Source organism: Capra hircus, chromosome 3 (assembly GCF_001704415.2).
Source record: "Capra hircus breed San Clemente chromosome 3, ASM170441v1, whole genome shotgun sequence".
NCBI classification, from domain to species: domain Eukaryota; kingdom Metazoa; phylum Chordata; class Mammalia; order Artiodactyla; family Bovidae; genus Capra; species Capra hircus.
The window spans coordinates 7,656,133-7,677,189 of NC_030810.1; the positions used below are offsets into that span (position 1 = coordinate 7,656,133).

At 56.9% G+C, this 21,057-nt stretch overlaps 1 protein-coding gene across 3 annotated transcripts in view; it reads right to left on the reverse strand.

Moving 5' to 3' along the window:
- DGKD (diacylglycerol kinase delta) overlaps window positions 1-21,057 on the reverse strand; it is a 114,741-nt gene that overhangs the window by 25,999 nt on the left and 67,685 nt on the right. For all 3 annotated transcript variants that reach the window (XM_018041036.1, XM_018041043.1, XM_018041050.1), the window contains 13 exons: window positions 11,273-11,377; window positions 10,379-10,511; window positions 9,525-9,631; window positions 9,046-9,171; window positions 8,840-8,942; window positions 8,025-8,187; window positions 6,712-6,820; window positions 3,568-3,707; window positions 2,669-2,753; window positions 1,638-1,732; window positions 1,450-1,549; window positions 1,091-1,370; window positions 327-473 (listed from right to left, as the gene is read on the reverse strand). In XM_018041036.1, coding sequence (XP_017896525.1) covers window positions 327-473; window positions 1,091-1,370; window positions 1,450-1,549; window positions 1,638-1,732; window positions 2,669-2,753; window positions 3,568-3,707; window positions 6,712-6,820; window positions 8,025-8,187; window positions 8,840-8,942; window positions 9,046-9,171; window positions 9,525-9,631; window positions 10,379-10,511; window positions 11,273-11,377 — 1,693 coding nt within the window. The remainder of the gene's footprint in view (window positions 1-326; window positions 474-1,090; window positions 1,371-1,449; window positions 1,550-1,637; window positions 1,733-2,668; window positions 2,754-3,567; window positions 3,708-6,711; window positions 6,821-8,024; window positions 8,188-8,839; window positions 8,943-9,045; window positions 9,172-9,524; window positions 9,632-10,378; window positions 10,512-11,272; window positions 11,378-21,057) is intronic.

Sequence of the window (21,057 nt, forward strand, 5' to 3'; positions counted from 1 at the left end):
GGGGCCACAGAGGTGGGGCTGTTCCAGGTGGCTAAGGGTCCCCAGAGGGCAGTCTGTGTGGCTGGCTGCCGCCTGGAGGCCCCAAGCCCTCAGTTAGGACCTGCTAGGCCAGAGGTGCAGGGAGGTTCGGAGGGAAGCATGGGCCCCAGTAGCAAGGCCCCTCCCGGCTCAGGGTCCTGCCGGGCCTGCAGCAGGTAAGCCGCACACATCAGGTAGTTCGCCCAATAGGTGGCCAGTTCGAGACTCTTCACACCTCCACATGGCCACAGCAACCACGAGAAAGCCCCTCACACTTCCGAGCATCCTGAAACGAGAGGGCCCTGTACCTCTGCGGAGGCTCCGGACCTTAGAGGTGCTGTGGCCCTCGCCGTGGCCTGCTCTGTCGTCCGACTTCAGGTCCTTCTTATCCGAATCGGAGAGGCCAAGGATGAAGCCCTCCTGCTCCTGGGTCTGGGCGTTCTGCTCGTCCACAGCTGCGCAAGGCAATGTGGCAGCTGAGCATGTGGAAGCTGACCCACAGCCACCACCAGGCAGCACACGGACTGGCCTCACCGCCCTCACCCTCGTCTCGGCCGAAGGCTCAGGCCCGAAGCTCCGACCCGACCCTCTGTCTCCCCGGCCCTGGCACACGGGGGCACCTGGGCACTCGTGCCAACAGGCTGGGGAGGTGGGCCAAGGCTGGAAGAGGCGGGGGCGGGGAGAGAGTGACAAGTGAAGGTCTGTGCAGCCTGGAGGGGCCGAGAGGAAGGAGCCGTGCCCAGGCCGGAGCAGGGAGCGAGGTCATGACCTCACTAGTCTCACCGCAAGGAGCAGGTTGATCTGCTCAGTGAGATGGGTCTAACGAGAGCGGAAAAGGTGCGAGATAGTTTCCAAGGGTGATGAGAGGAGAGACAGACAGAGGACAGGGAAAAACTCACTGGGAGGGACCTCAGGGTCAGGGTGAGGTTTACAGGTCAAGGTGGTTTTACAGCCTTCTCTTTGAAGCTTAGCAAACGCAGTCAGAGAAAAGGAGCGAGGCACCATGTGAGCCTCTAATCCTGGGCAGGTGTGTCTCTCCCCGCCCCCCAGGCCGGGGCCCACGCCCGGCTACCTTTCTCTGTGTGCTCTATAATCTGGCGGATGGCCTTCTTCAGGCTGTTGGCCCTCAGCATGAGCTGCTCACGGGGCCGGAATATCTGGGGCCGGGCGGGGCAGGCCGAGCCCAGGGCGCGGGCCCCCGTGGAGCTGGAGCCGCAGCCGCCGCCCGCCCCGTCCCCGTCCTCTGCCTCCTCGGCGATGGTGGGGGGCGGCGTGGGCAGGGAGGACGAGGCCTGCGACTCGTCGTCCAGGGTCTTGAGCAGGGAGTCCAGCTTCTCCTTGAGGACGGAGCACTGGGCGGGGAACAGAGGCAGGAGTGGAGGTGTGCCGCCCCACTCCGACGGCCCCCGCCCCCGGGGGCCTGGGACCCACCTTCTTGGCCATGACCTCCGACTCCTCCGAGCTCTCGGTGGTCTTCTCGTAGGCCTTCCCGACCCGTGCCACGAAGTCCTTCACAGTCTCACAGAGCACTCTGCAGGAGGAGATGGAGGCTTCAGAGGGGCCGTCCCACGGGGACCCCCACCCAGCAGAGGGGACGCCCCAGGCTGCCAGGCGCTCACTTGGCTGACGAGATCACCACGGAGTGCTGGTCGGAGGTTAGGATCTTGGAGAGGTGAGCTGCGACCGAGTCTTCGTAGAAGAGGATCTGCCGCACCTGCAATCGGCCCGGGGGGGCGGGCAACCGTCACCCTCAGGCCAGGAGCGCCACCCCTGCCCGCGGCCTGGGGTGGGGGTGAGGCCAGGAGCACCGCCCCTGCCCGCAGCCCGGGGTTGGGGGGGCGGGCGGCCGTCACCCTCGGGCCAGGAGCGCCGCCCCTGCCCGCGGCCCAGCCCGCCTCCCTTCACACACAGCTGACAGACCGAGGATCCTAACAGACTGCTCCAGGCTGCACTCCTGCACCCCGGCTCCTCCCGAGCGGCACGGGCCTGTGGCCAAGGCTCCCCACGTTTCTGTCGGGTGGGACCCTGGCCCAGGCCCCCGTCATCCCTGGATGTCAATCACCCTCCTCACCTCCCACCCCTGCCTGCAAAAGAGGGGACCTCCCCGTGCGTGTCAAGCCCTTTACTATCGGCCAGAGGGTCGACCTTCAGGGCTTGCCCACGAGCGCGCCTGCTCTTAGCTGGACGTTCTCTGCTCGCAGGGCAGGTCCCGGCAGCCCAGGCAGGTGTGGGCCGGGAGACCAGGGTTGGCCTCCCCTGACCCTCGGGGCGAGCAGACAGCCCTTGGCACAGCCCCGCTGCCTGCTTGGCCAGGGGCTCGCATGGAGGCCTGAGCACAGCTGTGCACCTGAGCTGCCCAGTCTCAGCAGAGTCTGGGCCCTGAGGGAACCTCTAACTCCCGAAACCCACCACAAAGTGGAAGAAGAGCTCAGCACCGAACTAGCACAGACTGACTGCAAGGGCAGGACACGGAGGAGGGGCCTGGGTGGGCAGAGCGCTGGCGGGAAGACCCCGAGTCCTACGGGGCAGAGTCCATGGGACCCGGCTCCACCTCAGGGGGCCCTGCGCCGGCAAGGGGCTAACCTGGAACAGGGCATTTCTGGCGGGGGAGGCAAAGCAGGGAGGGGCCAGGGCGAGCGCATGGCGATACCTCGGAGCCCTCGCTCAGGTCTTCAGTGACGGTGGAGGAGGAGACCGGCCGGGGCAGTTTGGTCTCGTAGGCCATGACGCTCCACCTGCACACACACAGGGGCTCAGCCGGTCGGCTCCGGCCCCAGGCCTCCCCACCTCCCCGTCTCACAGCCGGCAGAGGGGACGAGATCCTGTGACAACTTAACTGTGTCTGTCAGCCTGTATCGACCCGGCCCCCCCAGGCGCCGAGCTGGCTCCTCACTTAGCTGAGAACAAATGTCACAACCCGCTGGGTGGGCGTCCCCTCTGCACAGCTGAGCCGCTCGGCAGGCAGCTGGCTTGGCACTCTGGGTATTTCACAGCCTCCGGAGGCGGGGGGCAGGAACAGCTGAGGGGGCCGAGCGCGTTTGATACCACGCCTGCTCACAGCAGTGCGGGACCCTCTGAAAGAACGGGGCATCTCCTCAAGTACCACGGGCTGTGGTCCGGGTGTTCACACAGGAGTTCGGTGCTCAGAGCAGCTTGCTCGGGAAGGATGCCCAAGCATTTCTAAACACGTGGAGGGCAATAACCCCAAACTCCAATCCTTCTGGGAACACGGGACAGCTTAACTCCGTGACGAGGAGGATGGGTGACAGGCGAGGCTGCAGCGGCCGCAGGGGGCGGGGCCGCCTCCCGCTCTGAGGGCCAGAAGACCGGGCCTGGCTGGTGAGACCTGGCCACCTGAGGGCACAGTCCCAACCCCTTCTGCTCATCAGCGCTTCCCTAGTCTGATCACCAGATAAAGCCCATCAGAAGAAAAGAGTCCTGCTCAGAGAGGTGGAATTTTTTTTTTAACAAGTAACTGCAAAAGGCTTGCGGTTTCCCAGGGCCCCAGCTGAGAACAGCAGGCTGAGAGGCCGCGTGCGGCCCACTCACCTGTCCAGCATCTTGGTGCTGGCTCTCTCTAGCTTCTCCAGGATCTGCGGGAGCTGGGTGTCGTCATCGCAGGCCGAGCCCCAGCCCAGCACGCGAGCCAGGTCATTCCCTGTGCCGAGCGGCAGCACCCCAAGCTGGCACTGAGACAGGGTGGGAGCACACAGCGTCAGCGGGCCCCGTCCAGCGAGCGTGTGAGGGCTGAGCTCGGACGGCGGCAGTCAGAGGGTCTCCCCAACCTGATGGAAAGCTCTTCCCCCCGCCTGCTGACACACCTGACCGTCAGCCCTCTGTCACTTCCCACCTTCACAGTGATGACCACGGTCCTGCCCCGAGTGGCGATACCTGAGCCCCCAAGAATCGGGCTGTGATCCCTCGCCTGCTCTCCACCCACAACAGCATGTTCCCAGCGCCAAGCTCACCTCCTTGCCCCTGACAGCAGCACCTGCCATGACTGTAAGTCCCGTCCAGACAGGCACCAGGACGTCCACTGTGGCCCTCAAACCACCACCACTGCCACTCAGCCTACAGCCCCTCGCCTGCCACTCCCCCCCACCCCGCCCGCGCCAGCTCGGGCCCTGCCGTCCACCTGGAGTTCCCACCCAGAGCCTCCTGCACAAACCCCCCTCACCAGCTCAGGGCTCAGGAGGCTCCTAAGACACAGGGTGCCTGACAGCCTTCAACCGCCAAGCACGACACGCATGTGGGGAGGGTGGCCGGTCCTCCCTATGCACAACACAGCCTGAGGTCACCTGCCCCGGCCACGAGGGAGGCCCTGCACCCTGCCAGGGACAGCAGGCTGGCCACAGCAGGTGAGACCAAGGATGCCCAGCCCCGGGCAGACAGAGCCAGCTTGGGGAGCCTCAAAGGAAAGGGCAGGCAGCACAGTGACAGCCCCGCAGAGTCCAGGCCCAGGGGTCTGGGAACGGAGACCACCCCCCTCCCTGCCAAACCAGAGCTCCGAAAAGGGGGCAGCACGGACAGAGGAAGTCAGAGACTCAGAGGAGGAAGAAGGTGCCCAGCTGGGGCTGCTGAATCACAAGACGAGTCTGGACCTTAACCGAAGCCTGGAGCAGAGCAGCCCAAGCGAGGGTCTCAGGGCTGGGGGGGTCAATGGGGCGGACGTGAGAGGCTCAGGCATGGCCTGAGCGGAGCTGCCCGGGAGAAGGCCCCCAAAAGCAGTGGGCAGATGGGGCTGGGGGCCAGGACGACACTGCGGCAACACACTCGGCGGTGCTGGGCGCTGCGGGGCAATAGGAGAACCGGAGACAAAGAGGGAGGGTCCAAGACCCCTGCTGGATCTCCAGCTCGGATGGCAGGCAAGTGAATGTTCAAACTCCGAAGAAAAGGGATGGAAGGGGGAAGTCAGGGCTGGGAATGCCAGCTTTGAGGCACCAGAGGCAGCCAGGGAGGGCCGGGGCAGCCAGGGACGTGGCTCTGGGGCTCAGCTAAGAGTCACTGGCTTCTCCGGGTGCTGAGTGTGTGGAGAACGAGGTGGGGCCTGGCATCCGGAGCGGGGACGGGAGGGTTGGCCAGAAGGCGAGGAGCACCGAGGGGGTCGGGAGTGACCCGACGGCCAAGGGCCACAGAGAAGCCCAGGGAGACGAACGCGCTCTGAATTCAGCCGGATGCATGAGACCCTACCTTCCCGACGTGATAGTAAAGCTCAGTTACAATCCCAGAAGGGAAGGAACCTTAAAATTGGACCTAAGCGTACTGCTCGAACGTCACCACCAGGGGGCAGTATTCGCTCTCCTAAGCTGCGGGCCTCCCCGGAGCTGAGCAGTGACTCGGACACCAGCCGTCCCCTCTCTAACATCATTCCGGGAGCTAAACGCGGGCAGCAAAAGCTCCAGCCCACTTATGAAGACAGCCAACACAGTAAAGGACAAGTGACAAATGCAGCCAACCAGGAGTTCACATCCCCAGTACAATAATCCTCAGAAATCAATTTTTTTAAAGGCAAATAAATACCCCAACAGAAAACTAGTGTAGATTAAAAAAACATGAGGTGATTCATTTCAAAATTCATAATTGAGGATATGTTTCACTTCACCAGTATGAGGAAATAAAAATGAAACATTCCATTTTTTTAGTCTACTAAGTTGGGGCAAGAGCTGTTAAGATGTACAACGCCAGCACGTGGGAAGTTTTATGAATGACAGGAACCTACACTGGGACAGCCGTGATGCAGAACAGTCTGGCAGTATCACCGAAATTTCAATTTGGGTGCTCTTCAGAAAAGAACATAATTGGGAAAGGGCACACGTGGTTTTTACCAGCATGGTCTTTAGGAAGCAACCTAAGTGTCCGTAAGGGAGGGGAGATGAACTAGCCCCAAACTGGTACAGCCGCCCACCTTAGCTGGCCGCGGAAAACCACCACAGCCCTCCATTTACTGGGGCCAGAGGTGCTGGGAGTGTGGTGATTTAAAGCACACAGCATTCCTGCGTGATACACCGCGCGGGTGCTGTGAGTCCATTTAGAGCCCATCACACGCTGTGCTGCACACATCCTCGCAGCGAGGCCTGAAGGACAGGGACCAAGATGCCGTGTGAGCGTGCGCACGTGCTCAGCCCTGTCCGACCCTCTGTGACCCCACAGACTGCAGCCCGCCAGGCTCCTCTGTCCACGGGATTCTCCAGGCAGGGATACTGGAGAGGGCTACCATTTCTTCCAGAAGAGGGTCTTCCTGACCCAGGGATCGAACCTATGTCTCCTGCATTGGCAGGTGGGTTCTTTACCACCTGGGTCACCTGAGAAGCTCTACTGAAATGCTAGCAGTGGTTAATTATTGGGAGGGGGAGGGGGGTGGGATCCGGCATAGAAAATCAATCAACACTTAAAACACAGCCCTAACTCTGACCTGAACTCCAAGTATTCTGACCCCAGCCGGCTCACCAGCAAGAGGCACTGAGCAGATGCCATCACTACCCGACAAAGAGCCACACCCGGATCGGCCTGCACCTGGGAGCTTCCTGCACCGGAGTGGTCTCTGTGTCCGGCCCTGGGTCCCCACAACACCATCAGGCTTCCCTGCCCCCTCTCCAAGACCACCCCAGGGGGCGGGTAGCATCACCCGAGGAGACCCAGCCTCTGTCACGTGGCTTCGCTCTCCCCTGGGGCCGGGCCCTCCACACCCAGTACCTGTTTGTGAAGGTTGAGGCTGTCGATTTCAGAGAGGACCCAACCCACACTGCCATCTCCACCACAGACCAGAATCCGGAACGTGTCAAACTTCTGGAACAAACGCAAGCTGCCGAGGAAACAGAATGTCAAGGGCGTGAGGTCCGTTCTAAGGGAGAGACGACAGCCAGTCGTTCCTGGGCCGGGTGCCCTCCGGTGCTCCTCTCAGCTGACCCTAAAACAGCCTGCGGGGGATCAGAGCCCCACTGCGCTCACGCTGCACCCACTGGGGGCCACAGGCACTGAGAGCGAAGGCCTGCCTGCCTCACCCCCGCCCCTCTCAGCCAGCACCCCCATGTCACTCAGGAGCCCCAGGCTGCAGCACGCTGCCCACACGTGCGTGACCTGTCCCCTGGCCCACCCTGCGCCCCTGTAACTCCAGCTCCGTCCCCTCCCAATGCCCCTCTGGGTCCCCCTGCTCCTCATTGGCAGCACCCCTCCCAGGACCCCATGCCCTTGTGCTCATTCCCCAGCCTCTTGCTGGGTGGCCTTAACCGCATTCCGGCTTCAGGGACCACACAGAGGCTGATGGCCCCAAATGGCCCTAATGCTGACCCCTTGGCTCTCCTGAAAGACCACACTTGTCCACCAGAACTACCACTTGAGCATCACATGGGCACCTCCCAACCCACGTCTCCTTCCTCAGAGAAAGGCAGCACCACCACCGCCCTCCTCAGATCAGACCATGGGGGCTTCTGGAATGTCCCAGGGGACTCAGAGCTCCTTAAAGACACCTCTGCTCCTGCTGCTGGCGCCATCTTCCCAAAACAAGACCCCCTGGACCGTAGCCCGCCAGGCTCCTCTGTCCATGGGATTCCCAGGCAAGAATACTGGAGTGGGCAGCCATGTCCTCCTCCAGGAGATCTTCCCAACCCAGGGATCGAACCCAGGTCTCCTGCATTGCAGGCGGATTCTTTACCGCCTGAGCCAGCAGGGAAGTCCTCGATACTAAGCAGTCATTCAAACGAACGAGGCTGACCTGTAATGCCTGATGTCAGAACACATACACACTGCTGCCGGCTGACACCATACAAAACGCTGCACAATGGCAGGGAACAGAGGCCACACCTGCCGGGGGCACACACATGCCCTGGAAAGCTGGAAGGACATGTAACCATGAACCCTCCAGAGTGGGCACCTCTGCCCGGGATTTGGGAAGGATAAGTTTTAGCTCCTATTTAAAACTTCCTGTATCTTTGAATCTTTAAATAAGCATACATTATCTTCACACAGTTTTTAAACTCCAATAAAGATATATTTTACAGGCTTCCTACCCAAGGTGTGGTCCTCCGTTCATGAGGTCAAAGACCTGGGCAGGGTTCAGCAGCTGCTTGAATCTACGCAGGAACTTCACCCCCTGGTTGTCCCCACTCTTTGAATTGACGAAGACCAACAACGGACTTGTGCAGGATGGAGGACACGTGGCCTTCCAGAAGCCTGGGTGTGAGGAGGGAAAAGGACCAAAGCAGATCTGAGAGCCACAGAAGACACCAAGGCGCTCTCAATCGCATGCCAAGCAGACACCCCGTGGGACACAGAACTTGCACATACACGCCCGGGAAACCAGCAAGAGACTGATCCACAGGTTTCCACATCGTCCCCGCTGCGTACAGGGGAGCTGGCCTCCATGCAGCCGGCCTCACCTCTATAGGACTCGAAATGCCAGATGCGGCTCTCAACCTGGCAGGCTGACTTCCTGAGACACATGACACGCTCCCACCAGCACATGTTACTACGGACCATCACGGACCACCCTGATAGGCGGTGCGGGGTGGGAGAGCACGGGACTGGTGTCAGCTACTAGACGGAGACCAGCTGACGGGCGGCCCACGCCAAGACGGAGGAGCGCCTCACATTCGGTGCCTACTCAGTAGCCAACGGACCCGCCACATCTGGATAAGGAATCTGGGCCGTGAGTCCAAGGTACCCAGCAGCCTGCCATCAGGACCCTGCTCACCACCACCTGCACCTGACCTCTGTCCGACCACATTTCAGCATCACCAACATAACCAATTCCAGAGCTGGGGAGGAGAGGGCCTGGAGAAGGCAATCCAAGGAAACGGCTGAGACAGGAGAGCACGGTACCCACCATCGGAGTCGATGCTGTTGAGCGCGGTGGGCGGGATGACCGACACTTTGCACAGGCCCAGCGGGCACTTGCTCAGCAGGGAGTCTTTACACGCGGTGTGCACCTGCAACGCACGCCTGCTCGTCACAGGGGGGCGCCAGCCCCCCGCCCCCAGGACCCTGCCCGGCCCCGCAGCGGCTGGCGTCCCCACGGGCGGGCACGCTCACCATGGCCTTGCACCAGAGGCAGCGCCAGTCCTGAAGGCGCAGCACGCTGCCGCACGTCTTGTCACACACCGTGCACTTGGCGCTCACGGGCAGGTTCCCCTCCAGCCACTGGTGAGGCATGGCGATCTGTGAGCCACACAGAGACACGCGCTGAGGGGGGCGCCAGGGTGCCCCACAACCTCCACGCGGGCCAAGCTTCCTCCTCGGCCACAGTGCTCCGAAATGGCCTTGGCCGCGTCATTCTTCCCCACGTGGAGGTGAGGTGCAGTCTGCAGAGGCTACCCACACCTCTGCTCCCCCCGCCAGGCACCCACAACTCCGAGGGACTGGACAGGGCTCAGGGGCGCCCGGATGCCAGGAGGACCAGCACAGAGGGAACCCTGCCCCCCTTCCCCTGGAGGAAGAGAACTGCGCCCAGGAGGGAGCCAGCGGGCCTCAGCCCAGCATGAGAGGGGCCTCAGAGGGTCCCCCGGGCGCACCCCGTCCTCGTCCTCAATGATGTCCTTCCCGATGGAGGCCAGCGTGGTCCACTTGCAGTCACTGGTCGCACGCACAGCGCAGCGCTTGTGGGCCTTGAACTTGCACACTGGGAGAGAACAAGCGTGTCAGCCCGGGAGCCATGGCTGTGGTCCAGGGTGAGCTGCCCTGCCCTCCTGGCCAAGGCGGGCGCAGCGTGGACGCTCAGCTCCCGTCTAAGCGCAGCCACCAGCCTGCCTGCGCAGCTCTCACGGGGAGACCAGGTGGCCAGCCTGCCCAGGGTCAGCAGGCTCCCTGGGCAGGGCCAGAGAGTGAGCAGCTCGGGCTTCAGGCCCCCCACAGCACGAGGGTCCGTGTGGCCGCACTTCATGCACAGACACTGACCCTTAAGGGTCACGTGACTTTTCTGTGTCACACTACAGCTGCCTTCTTTCAGTACTTTTCAACCTTTAAAAGTTGTGAAAACTCTTCTTAATGTCACCAGCCGTCTGCAATCAGGCAGCAGGTGGGCACTGGGCCTGGCACCACAGCTCTCCTCTCCCTCTCCAGCCCGAGCCCTGCGCCCCTGCCCTCTGGTCTGGAAGACATGTCCCCAGGCAGACGGTTAAACCTCTTTTCCCTCTGCGTCCCTCACGCTTCCTCTTTGTGTCTCGATGCTACCAATTCCCTTCTTTTCACCTTGTTCCGTCACTGCAAAAAATCATTTACCCAGATTCCTGCATGGGCACAGTAAACAAGGACGGCATCACAAAGGTCCCGCAATGCCTACCCTTCTGCAGTGACTACGCTTGGACCCCGAAGGCGTCTCACGTCAGATCCCAGGTGCCTCTCCCGGCGGTGAACACACCACCCGTACCTTCACAGGACAGTCCGTGGGACGTGACCCCGGACAGGGCCTCGCGGCACACGTTGCAGTAGGTGGGCCTTGCGTGAGAGCAGGCATACCAGTTGTGGGTCCCTGAGAAGTGGTCCATGCTGTACTGGGTGGGCTGCAGGGATGGGGGACAAAGATGGAGAACGTGAGGCGCCCCTCTGACTTTCCTGAATGTGGTAACTTGGACGAGGTTCAACAAGAAATCAGACAGGGTCACCACCTGACAGCCCACAGGTAGAGCCATGAACCTTAACCTTCAAGGAGCATCTGAGAGAGCGAGCCACAGACCAGGCAGGCCCGCAGGGGGATGCTGGGACTGTGCCCTCGGGGGGTGGGGGACGAGGGGAGGGTGACAAGGGGAGTGACGGGGAGAGGGGGACGGGCGACGGGGGGAGGGGGACAGGGGAAGGGTGACAGGGGAGGGTGACGGGGGGTGATGGGGGGTAATGGGGGGAGGGTGACGGGGTGTTGATGGGGGGAGGGTGACGGGGGAGGGGGTGGAGGGGAGGGTGATGGGAGTGGTGACGGGGGAGGGTAATGGGGGGAGGGGGTGGGGGAGGGTGATGGGGGAGGGTGATGGCAGTGGTGACGGGGGGAGGGTGATGGCAATGGTGACGGGGTAGGGTGATGGGGGGAGGGTGACGGGAGTGGTGACAGGGGAAGGGTGATGGTAGGAGGGTGACGAGGGTGGGGGGGGAGGGTGATGGCAGTGGTGACGGGGGAGGGTGATGGGGGAGGGTGACGGGGGAGGGTGACGGGAGTGGTGACGGGGGAGGGTGACGGGAGTGGTGACGGGGGAGGGTGATGGTAGGAGGGTGACGGGGGTGGGGGGGGGAGGATGATGGTAGGAGGGTGACGGGGGCGCTCTCCTCTCACCTCAAAGTGCTCCCTGCTCTGCACGGTCTTCAGGGCTGCAATCCAGTCTTCCATCTCCTTCCTGTTATCGGCACACAGGATGAGCTTCCTACATGGAGTGATGACCTAGAGAAACAGACAGGAAACACGCAACGTGTCAGCGAGCCAACAGCAGGTGCTGGCAGCTGTGGAAACTTTCCAAAACGTTCTGAAAAGTTTCAGAACTTTCACTGTATCCTTTCTTTTCTTTCGTGAGAAAGTACTGTTTCATTCGGGTAGTCAATGGACCACAACAGAAAAAGATTATCCTAGGTCATTAAAAGTCAATCTCAAATCAGAAAGACAATCAAATTTAGATACATATTCACCAAAGATCAATATAAGTGAACATTTACCATCATCTATTTACTACTTAGACCAATAACCAGCCACAGGCAATCTCTTTTTCAAAGGAAAAGAAAACCAAGTTTCCATTGCTCCAAGGAGCTCAGGAGCTGACCACCCAGTCCTTGAACAGTTTAGGGAAGTCTCCTGTGCATTTCAAACATATCATACATAAACGTCCTCTTGAAAAAGCCTGTTGGGACTTCCCAATGGTAAAGAATCCACCTGTCAATGCAGGAGACTCGAGTTCGATCCCTGATCTGGGAAGACCCCAGCTGCCGCAGACCAGTCAAGCCATGCACCACAACTACTGAGACTGTGCTCTAGACCCCGGGAGCCACAGCTCCTGAAGCCCATGCACCCTCCAGCCCACGCTCTGCAACGAGAGAAGCCATCGCAAAGAGCAGCCTGCGCACTAAGTAGAGAGGAGCCCCCGCTCGCCACAACCCGAGAAAAGCCTGTGTAGCCACAAAGACCCAGAACAGCCAAAAATAAAGTTACTGTAAAACCCTTTCACATGTGACAACATCACCAGCTACTACAGTCAGGCCTGATAATTTTAACGGGAAATGAGGCCATGAACCTAATAGCTATCAACAAAAGAAAAGTAAATCTATAACATATACAGACTTTATAAATAAAGAGAAAAAAAGCTATGAACTTGCATTTGCTGAAGAGATGCAAAATGGCTAATAAAGGGATGAAAAGATGCTTAATCACTCGTCACTGGGGAACACAAATGAAAAGAGCACACTATTTCTAACAGATTGGCACGGTTGTTAAAGATGCTAATTCAGTTGTTGGAAAAGGTGTGAGAGACAAAGAGTGCAAACAGAGTACACAGCTTTTAGAGAAAATGTTGACAATGTCTATCGAAATTTGAAAAATCAAAACCTTTCACCTAACTTTTTTTATATTGCTATAAAACAGCTACATGGTCCCAAAGTCGAGTTGACAAAATAAGGCACAGATTTTGTGTGTCCCCTCATCCTGCTTCAGAGAAGACAATGGCACCCCACTCCAGTACTCTTGCCTGGAAACTCCCATGGACGGAGGCGCCTGGTGGGCTGCAGTCCATGGGGTCGCTAAGAGTCAAACACGACTGAGCCACTTCACTTTCACTTTTCACTTTCATGCATTGGAGAAGGAAATGGCAACCCACTCCAGTGTTCTTGCCTGGAGAATCCCAGGGACGGGGGAGCCTGGTGGGCTACCATCTATGGGGTTGCACAGAGTCGGACACAAGTGAACCAGCTTAGCAGCAGCAGCAGCATCCTGCTTCCATCCCTCCCCCAAAGGCAGCCTTAAAAATAAATAAGGTATGGTTTATCCTCCCATTTTCTGCAAATACACGTATATATTTAATATTCTCTTTTCAAAACAATAGCATACCAGAGACATGTTTGTCCACTCTGCCTTTTTAATTTAATCACAATTGGCCTACGAACAGCACAGGTTTGAACTGCAAATCTCCACTCATAGGCAGATTTTTTATTCCCCCAACACCGAAAATGCTCCACGAGCAGCGGCTGGCCGAATCCACAGGTGCGAACCTTGGCTAGGGTAGAACCAGGGTCAAGGAGGGTCAACTATAAATGACACGTGGATTTCCAGCTGCACGGAGGGTCAGTGCCCCTGACCTTTGCACTGTCTGCCAAAGGTCAACTGCGGGCATCCAGGCCAGCACTTCTCAGTGCCAGCCCCAGACTCTTGACTGTCTCCCCAGCTGCAGAGCAGGCACTCCACCGCACTGAAATGCCCGAGTCTGCTCAACCAGCCGTACTTAAGTCTATGATACTGAAAATTCTTTGCTATTTCAATCAGCACCACAACCAATAGCCTTTACACGGATCTTTTCATATTTTTGCTGGGGTATTCTTGGAATGAATTCCAAGAAGTATAACCACCCTGACAAAGAATAAATGCATGTGTAATTTTGCTGCTGTTGCCAAATTTCCCTCCGTGGGGGTTGTACCATTTTGCCTTCCCACCAGCAGGGCTGGGAAAATGGCTGCTTCCTCGTGGATTCACCAGTAAAATCTGTTATTTAACTTCTGGATGTCTGCCCATGTTAGAGCTTTAATTTATATTAGAAAGATCCAATTTAGGAACACCCAGCTTAAGTTATTAAATGATCGTGTTTCTGGCTCAAAACATTTAGAAACAGTATTTTATAGATTATCTCTTCGGTGATTTCCATAAACTACCTACACAGCTTAAGCACAGCAGGATGTAATTAGAACTGGATCACAAATGCATGGTGCTGTTCATTCTTTCACGGCCAGGGTAACCACGATGACGCCTCGGAGGGACCGGGCGGGTGTAAGTCGTCAGCCCGGGAGAGGGCAGGGGAGATGGAAGGACACACACTGAGGCCCAGAGCAGCAGGCTCTCCTGGCCTCCGGCAGTGGGAGCCTCTCTCTCTCCTGGAGGCTCAGTGGGCGGCCTGTACCCCCTCCCAGCAGACGCCAGCCCAGTGTCTGCTCTAGACGGGGGAGCTCCCAAGGCCAGGACAGGCAAGCTGCCTACCGAGCCCGAACCTGCACTGGGGGAGAGACAGGCAAACCAGAAAACAACGTTAGACACTGAGAGAGCCGTGAAAGAGGAAGTGGATCGGGCGCAAGGGGGCTGGTGGGTATTCTGGACAGGGTGTCCGGGAAGGTCATGGCAGCCTGCTGACTGCTGATGGCCTGGGGTCACTGCATACGGAATTTCCACCAGTGAGCATCTGCCTATGAAACCTCAGCAAACACTTATTATTCACTCCAGCGTGAGCTTTCATACTTGCACGTTTTACGAGCAGAATAATAAGTACAGTTACAAAAAGACAATACCTTTATTTTGTATAACTCAGGGGTTATATTAGGAGTTACTACGAAACTTTCAGAAGAGAACATGAGTTTTTTATGCCCATTCTATTTTAGGACTTGATCAACAGATCAATGTCCAAGCATCTGGTTCTCAGCCTGCTTTTTTTTTTTTTCCTTTAAACTCCTGTGTATGTTTGAAGATGTCTCAGACAGAACCCCACCTGGCCACCGGCTATTTGGGAAATGTTTCTCTTCTGGAAAAGGGGGGATGCCAGAAGCCACCCGCCATGGTTGTCAAGGGACTGTGCTTAGTCACTCAGTCGTGTCCGACTCTTTGTGACCCCATGGACTGTAGCCTGCCAGGCTCCTTTGTCCATGGGGATTCTCCAGGCAAGAATACTAGAGTGGGTTGCCATGCCCTCCTCCAGGGGATCTTCCAAACCCAGTGATCAAACCCAGGTCTCCTGCAATGCAGGCGACTTCTTTACCATCTGCATCACCAGGGAAGCCCAAGAATACAGGAGTGGGTAGCCTATCCCTGCTCCAGGGGATCTTCCCGACCCAGGAATCAAACCGGGGTCTCCTGCATTGTAGGTGGAGTCTTCACCAGCTGAGCTATCAGGGAAGCCAATGGGGCTACATGTGCTCAGGACCCAGAAGGGGCCCGACCCGTGGTGTTGAGGACGTGCCCTGGTCTGAAGCCCTGTGAGATGGGTGACTTAGAGCAACTGCCACCCCTCCCTGGGTCTCCACGTGCTCATCTGAACACAGAGGCCATTAAAGGAGCCGTCACATCCTAGCACTGTTGTGGGGTGGGAGGCCTCATACGTAAACGCTCCACCACTGTACTCATAACAGGCCTGCCCTGGACACAACCCAGGCGCCCTCCCTGCCTGGGAAAAGTGGATAAATAAACCGCAGTCTATTAGTACAATGGAATACTGCGGAGCAAGAACAGTCCACCTGCAGCCGCACAAAGTAACAGCTTTACAATGCTGAAAGAAGCCACACAGCAAAAACATATATGCCATTCATATCATTTCATCATGCATACACAAAGCGCTTTTTCTTTCAAAGTAAGACTAACCTGTAGGGTCAGAAGCTAGCTGCTTGGGGAGAAGGGCACAAAAGAGAGCCCCTGGGGGCTGCTGATGTTCTGCTCCTTGATCCGGAACATTCACCAAGCTCTACGCTGTGGGAACTCCCTGGCGGTCCAGTGGCTAGGACTCGGCACTTACACTGCAGGGGCACAAGTCTGACCCCTGGCTGGGGAACTAAGACCCCACATGCTGAGAGGCGTGGCCAAAACGAAAAAAGAGAAGATCAAGCTGTATGCTGTGATCGGGGCATTTTTCCATATGAAGGCTACGCTTTGGTAAAAAGAGTATAAAACCTGGAATAAAGTTAACTGCATAACTGAATCAAAAGAAAAATGGCATGGCTACCCAGACCCCTGGACAGTGTGCTTAGGAAACTAAATGTACAAGAGGGAGGCGGAAGATGGGAGGTGCAAGTAAGTATGAGACACTGGCAGAACTCTACTAAAACAGTGGACGGACCTCAAACACGGGAAAAATGGGCAGCCTCACTCCTAAGATAAACGCAAATTAAAATTATAAGATACTTTTCACAAGGTTGATAACGTGTCTCATTCACTGAGGTGTAACTAACAACTCCTGTAGGGGCTTCCCAGGTGGCGCTAGTGGTAAAGAACCCTTCTGCCAACACAGGAGACATAAGAGACGTGGGTTCGCTCCCCGGGTCGGGAAGATCCCCTGGAGGAGGGCATGGCCGCCCACTCCAGTGTTCTTGCCTGGAGAATCCCATGGACAGAGGAGCCTGGCAGGCTGCAGTCCCTGGGGTCACAGAGACTCAGACACGACTGAGCAGCCGAGCACGTAAAACACACGTGGGGAACACAGGGTGGAATCTAGCAGACCTTGAAGAACATGCACGTCTTTGTTGTAGAAAAAGTGCTCCTACAGAGACGTCTTCATGAGCCTGACACACAACACATACAAAGCTACTCACGGAAGTTCACTGCAAAGACAGAAGAAACGACTCAGACGCTGATCGAGGCATGACCGGCAGGAAGCGGGCACCCTCACACAGCGGAGACCACACAGCCCCAAACAGACTGCCGCTACTCGCTCCTCACGTACTTACAGGGAACAACCTCTAAGATACACTGTTGAGTGCTCAAAGCAAGTTGCAGGCACAGCATGGGTGTAGAGGAAAAAGCAACCTAGTCACCTCTGGGAGGGGACCTCTGAAGGGCTGAGAAACTCACTTTATACCTTTTCATCGTTTTGATCTCTATACCATGTGCATGTACTAATTATAATTATTTTTAAAATAAAGCCTTATGTTTACATTAATAATACATGGTAGGATTCCCAGGTGGTGCTAGTGGTAAAGAATCCGCCTGCCGATGAAGGAGACGTAAGACATGTGGGTTCAGTCGCTGGGTTCAGAAGATCCCCTAGAGAAGGAAACGGTAACCCATGCCTGTATTCCTGCCTGGAGAATCCCAAGGACATAGGAGCTTGGTGGGCTACAGACCGTGGGGCTGCAGAGAGTCGGACTGAGCAACCAAGCGCAATAACATACGGGAGACAAAAAAATAATAATAATAGCTTTTTGTTTTTCCCTTATTAATTTTTGTTTCCATCCTTTCAGACAAATGATCTTCCTGGAAATATGAGAAAATACTAGATACTCTAAATGAGTCTAAGACACCCAAGCCAGGCAAATATCTTCCAATGCCCTGGTGAGAATTAGCTGAGGACTCCTAAACCCCAGGCGTGACCGACCACTGAGAAATCATGAAGAAAAAGGAGACGTGCTGGAAACACATAGACAGGATGTCTTGGTGGAGAAGGTGGACACCTGAGCCACACACACGGGAGCTGACAGGACAGGGAGGCAGCCAAGGGGATGCCAGCGGCAACTCCCCCGGGAAGGCACTCGGCAGTGCTGGGAGAGCTGCCAGGTGCTGGCGGGTGTCTGCCTGCTCCAGCGTGCCCCCCACAGGCTGCAGGAGGCACCAGGAGGGGAACCCGAAAGGCAGGGGGCCAGGACCCCAGGTAGGCTGGCTCAGGCCAGCTCCCAACCCCAACGGTCAGTGGCTCTGCACTTGGATTCTAGGCAAGACTGCCCCGTGAGCAGTGCCAGGAACGGAGGAGCTGAATGTGGGGAAGGAGCTGGCAGTCGCCACAAGCTCTGCTTGGCTCACTGGGAACGGGCCGCGTCTGGTGCACTGCACTTCCTTTCTGGCAGGAACGCTGGCCAGGAGGGTCAGCCCAAGGATCATGCGGACGTTTCCCTGAGTCACCTGGCCACGGCCCCTCCCACTCCCACCAGGTCTCTCAAGGGTTCAAAGCAGAGGGTGGAGAAATGCCATCTGGGGGACGATGATGATTCACCTGCAAAGGCCTGTCCAGCAGTTTGCAACCGTAGGCCTGGATGTGCTTCTCATTCGTAAGTGTGACCTCAAATGACAAAAAGACTGCGATCCTGTGTGCTCTGTCATGCTGCAACTAAGGCCAAACCAAACACCCTCAGCAGTAAGCAACGTGTGGCCCTGAGCCTGGGATGGGCCCAAGGCCACGACACGCAAGGACGGCCGCCAGGACGGACACACAGGCCCAGTCGTCAGACCTCACAGACCCAAAAACAACCACAGTGACCAGCAGACCTCTGATTCCAGGAAGATGGCTGGACCTACTTTTCCTTATCCCTCTGGTTTCTCGCTGTTGTTCAGTCGCTAGGTCGTGGCCAACTCTTTGCAACCCCATGGACTGCAGCAAGCCAGGCTTTCCTGTCCTTCACCATCTCTTGGAGTTAGCTCCAACTCATGTCCATTGAGTCGGTGATACCATCCAACCATCTCACCCTCTGTTGCCTCCTTCTCCTCTGGCTAGGTACAGCTAAAATCCTGGACTTTGATATAAAAAATTTTGCAAAGGGTGTAGAGAAGAGGGCCTGAGGGATGACAAGGCACTGAGCTCTCTGGGGTTTCTATTTGCCCTTGACATCCTAGACAGGGCATTGAGGAAGCCCAGCCAGAAATACTGGTGAGGACAGAAAGAATGTAAAGCTCACCAGAAGCCCACCCTCTCCAGCCATGGCTCCAGGGAAGGGGAGCCTAATTGGGCAGAATCAACAGTAGGAGAGCAGCCAATAACCGCTGGACTCCAGCCAAATGGAAACAACTGCGGCCCCCACGCCCATCTCCTCAGGCAGCACTAATTCAGGCTCTAGCACCTGCCACTGCTGTCCACAGAAGACCAAGCAGGCAAATAAGCACAGAAGAGGGCCCCAGCATCAACAACCGCTCCAGAAATGCTGATCAAAACCACAGCGTAACGATACACCTATCAGAATGGACAAAGTTAAAAAGGGACAACACCAAATGCTGGAGAAGATGTGGAGAAACGGACCCATGTTGCTGGCGGGGATACACAACCACTCTGCGAAACAATCTGACAGTTTCTTTAAAAACCAAACATGAAGCTACAAGACAACCCAGCGATTACACTTGGGCATTTTTCCAAAGACGTGAAGACCTGTGTTCACACAAAAACCTGTCCATGAGTGTTTACAGCAGCTTTGTTCATAACCACCCAAACCTGGCAACAAGCTAGATGCCCTCAAGTGGTAAATGATTAAACTCACGGTGGCACGCCCATTCCCTGGAACACCACTCCACTGTGACAGTCCAAAAAGAAACCCCCACACAACCCCCTGGGGGCACCTCCAAGGAGCTCTGCTGGGTGAGAAAAGCCAACTCTGAGAGGTTACCTGCTACCCAATCCCATTCATAGAACACTCCTGAGATAACAAAATCACAGACATGAACAACAGCCTGGAGGTCACCAGGGGTGAAGGCGGGCAGTGGGTGTGGCTGTAAGAGGACCACAAGGGGTCCCTGTGGAGACGGAGGCCTGGCTCTTGACCCACCACCGCCAGGAGGCTGTGACGTTTTGCTAGTTTTGCAAGACGTTACCAATGAATGGAACTGGATGAAACAATGGATCTCTGCATTATTTCACTTCCATGTGAATCTGCAAAGATCTCCAAGGATTTAATTAAAAGTAAGTAACCACAATCAACATTTTCTAGTAACTAACATATTTAAATGAAATGTCACACATTGGGAACAATGCTGCTTCTTAAGAACAGCAGCATAAGTGGGCTCAGCACAGACTGAAAGGACACTCTTGTCTTCCTGAAGTCCTGTATTTGTGGGACTCATGAGTTTCAACCTGACTTGCCAAGGAAATATGTGGACCCTGGGTACACAATCTCTGAGAATGACAAAGTGGGTCCTCCCCACATGACATGAGGGTCACAGGGCGTGCCCTTTTCCGGTTGTGACACGTGGCCTGGTAGTCGCACCTGCACGAGCCAGAGCACCGGAAATGGCAGGACTCGCTCCTGTACACACCATGGCTTGGGAACTCAGTGAAGCCCTACCTTATGTCAGCCACAAACCTCAGGTCCTGCCCACAAACGGCGCTGCGCTTCCTGGGGGACCGGCCCCAGTGTCCATCCAGCAGCAGGTGTGCTCTGGAAGCAACCAGAAACATCACCCAGACAAGCTGCCCCCAGCGCCAGACTCACAGGGCCCAGTGCCCACCAACAGGTCCACGCACATACCGAGACACCTCCTCTCACCAGCTGCCCCCCACTCCCCCTCCTCCTCTCCCCCGAGGCCTCAACCTCCCCTCCCCTCCCACCAACCCTCATCTCCAGGCTCCAAACTTTTCCTTTCCTCTGAGAAATAAATTCAGGCAGTCCTCCATGTGAACAAACAGACAAGACCCTGGTTCCTTGGAGCTCACACTCAAATGCAGACGGGAAACCAGTACTGTGATAAAAAGGTAAATTGCCAAGCACAGAGTGCAGAGCTGGTGGCGCATCCACGGGAAAAGGAGGCCGATTAGGAAAAGACCAGGGGAGGGTCTGAGGTGGGCCTCACTGGAAAAGACTCAAGGTGTGGGAGAGAAGCGCCTGAAGCAGGAGCACGGCGGGAGCCAGTGAGCTGGGGAGGGGCCCCGGGGTCCCGAGCACCCTGTAGGCGCCTGTTAGAGTTCTGGCTTTTGCTCCCAGTAAAACGGCGGGTGCACAGAGCTTATGAGCAGAAGGCTGACACCTGACTTGGGCTGAAAAGCACCATTCTGGTTGCTGTACTGAAAACTGGGCGTAGGAGGCGGGGCAGGAGTCAGGGAGGCCTGAGGGAAGGTGCTCGGCAATCCCATCACGGGTGGGGGCGGAGGGTCGAGGCTGGACTCTCACCCACCCTGGAGGCTCTGACAGTGGAGCCAGCAGGGGCCCTGAGGCAGCTGGGGAGCTGAGCTGCCGTTGGGGTGGGCCAGGCTGCAGGCTGGCTCCGAAGCCGGCGGGGAAGGCAGGGGTTCGATTCTGGGCATGCTGGGGTTTGGACATCTACCAAAATCTTGGCCGTGTACAGCATTTTATCTCACCGTGAGGCTTCATCACCTTGCCATCAGCCCAGCTACATTAAAAAAAAAAATGGTGAGCTGCTTAAAAAAATTAAAGTTTGGCAGAACAATTTGACGATATCTCATCAAGCTAAAGACACACACA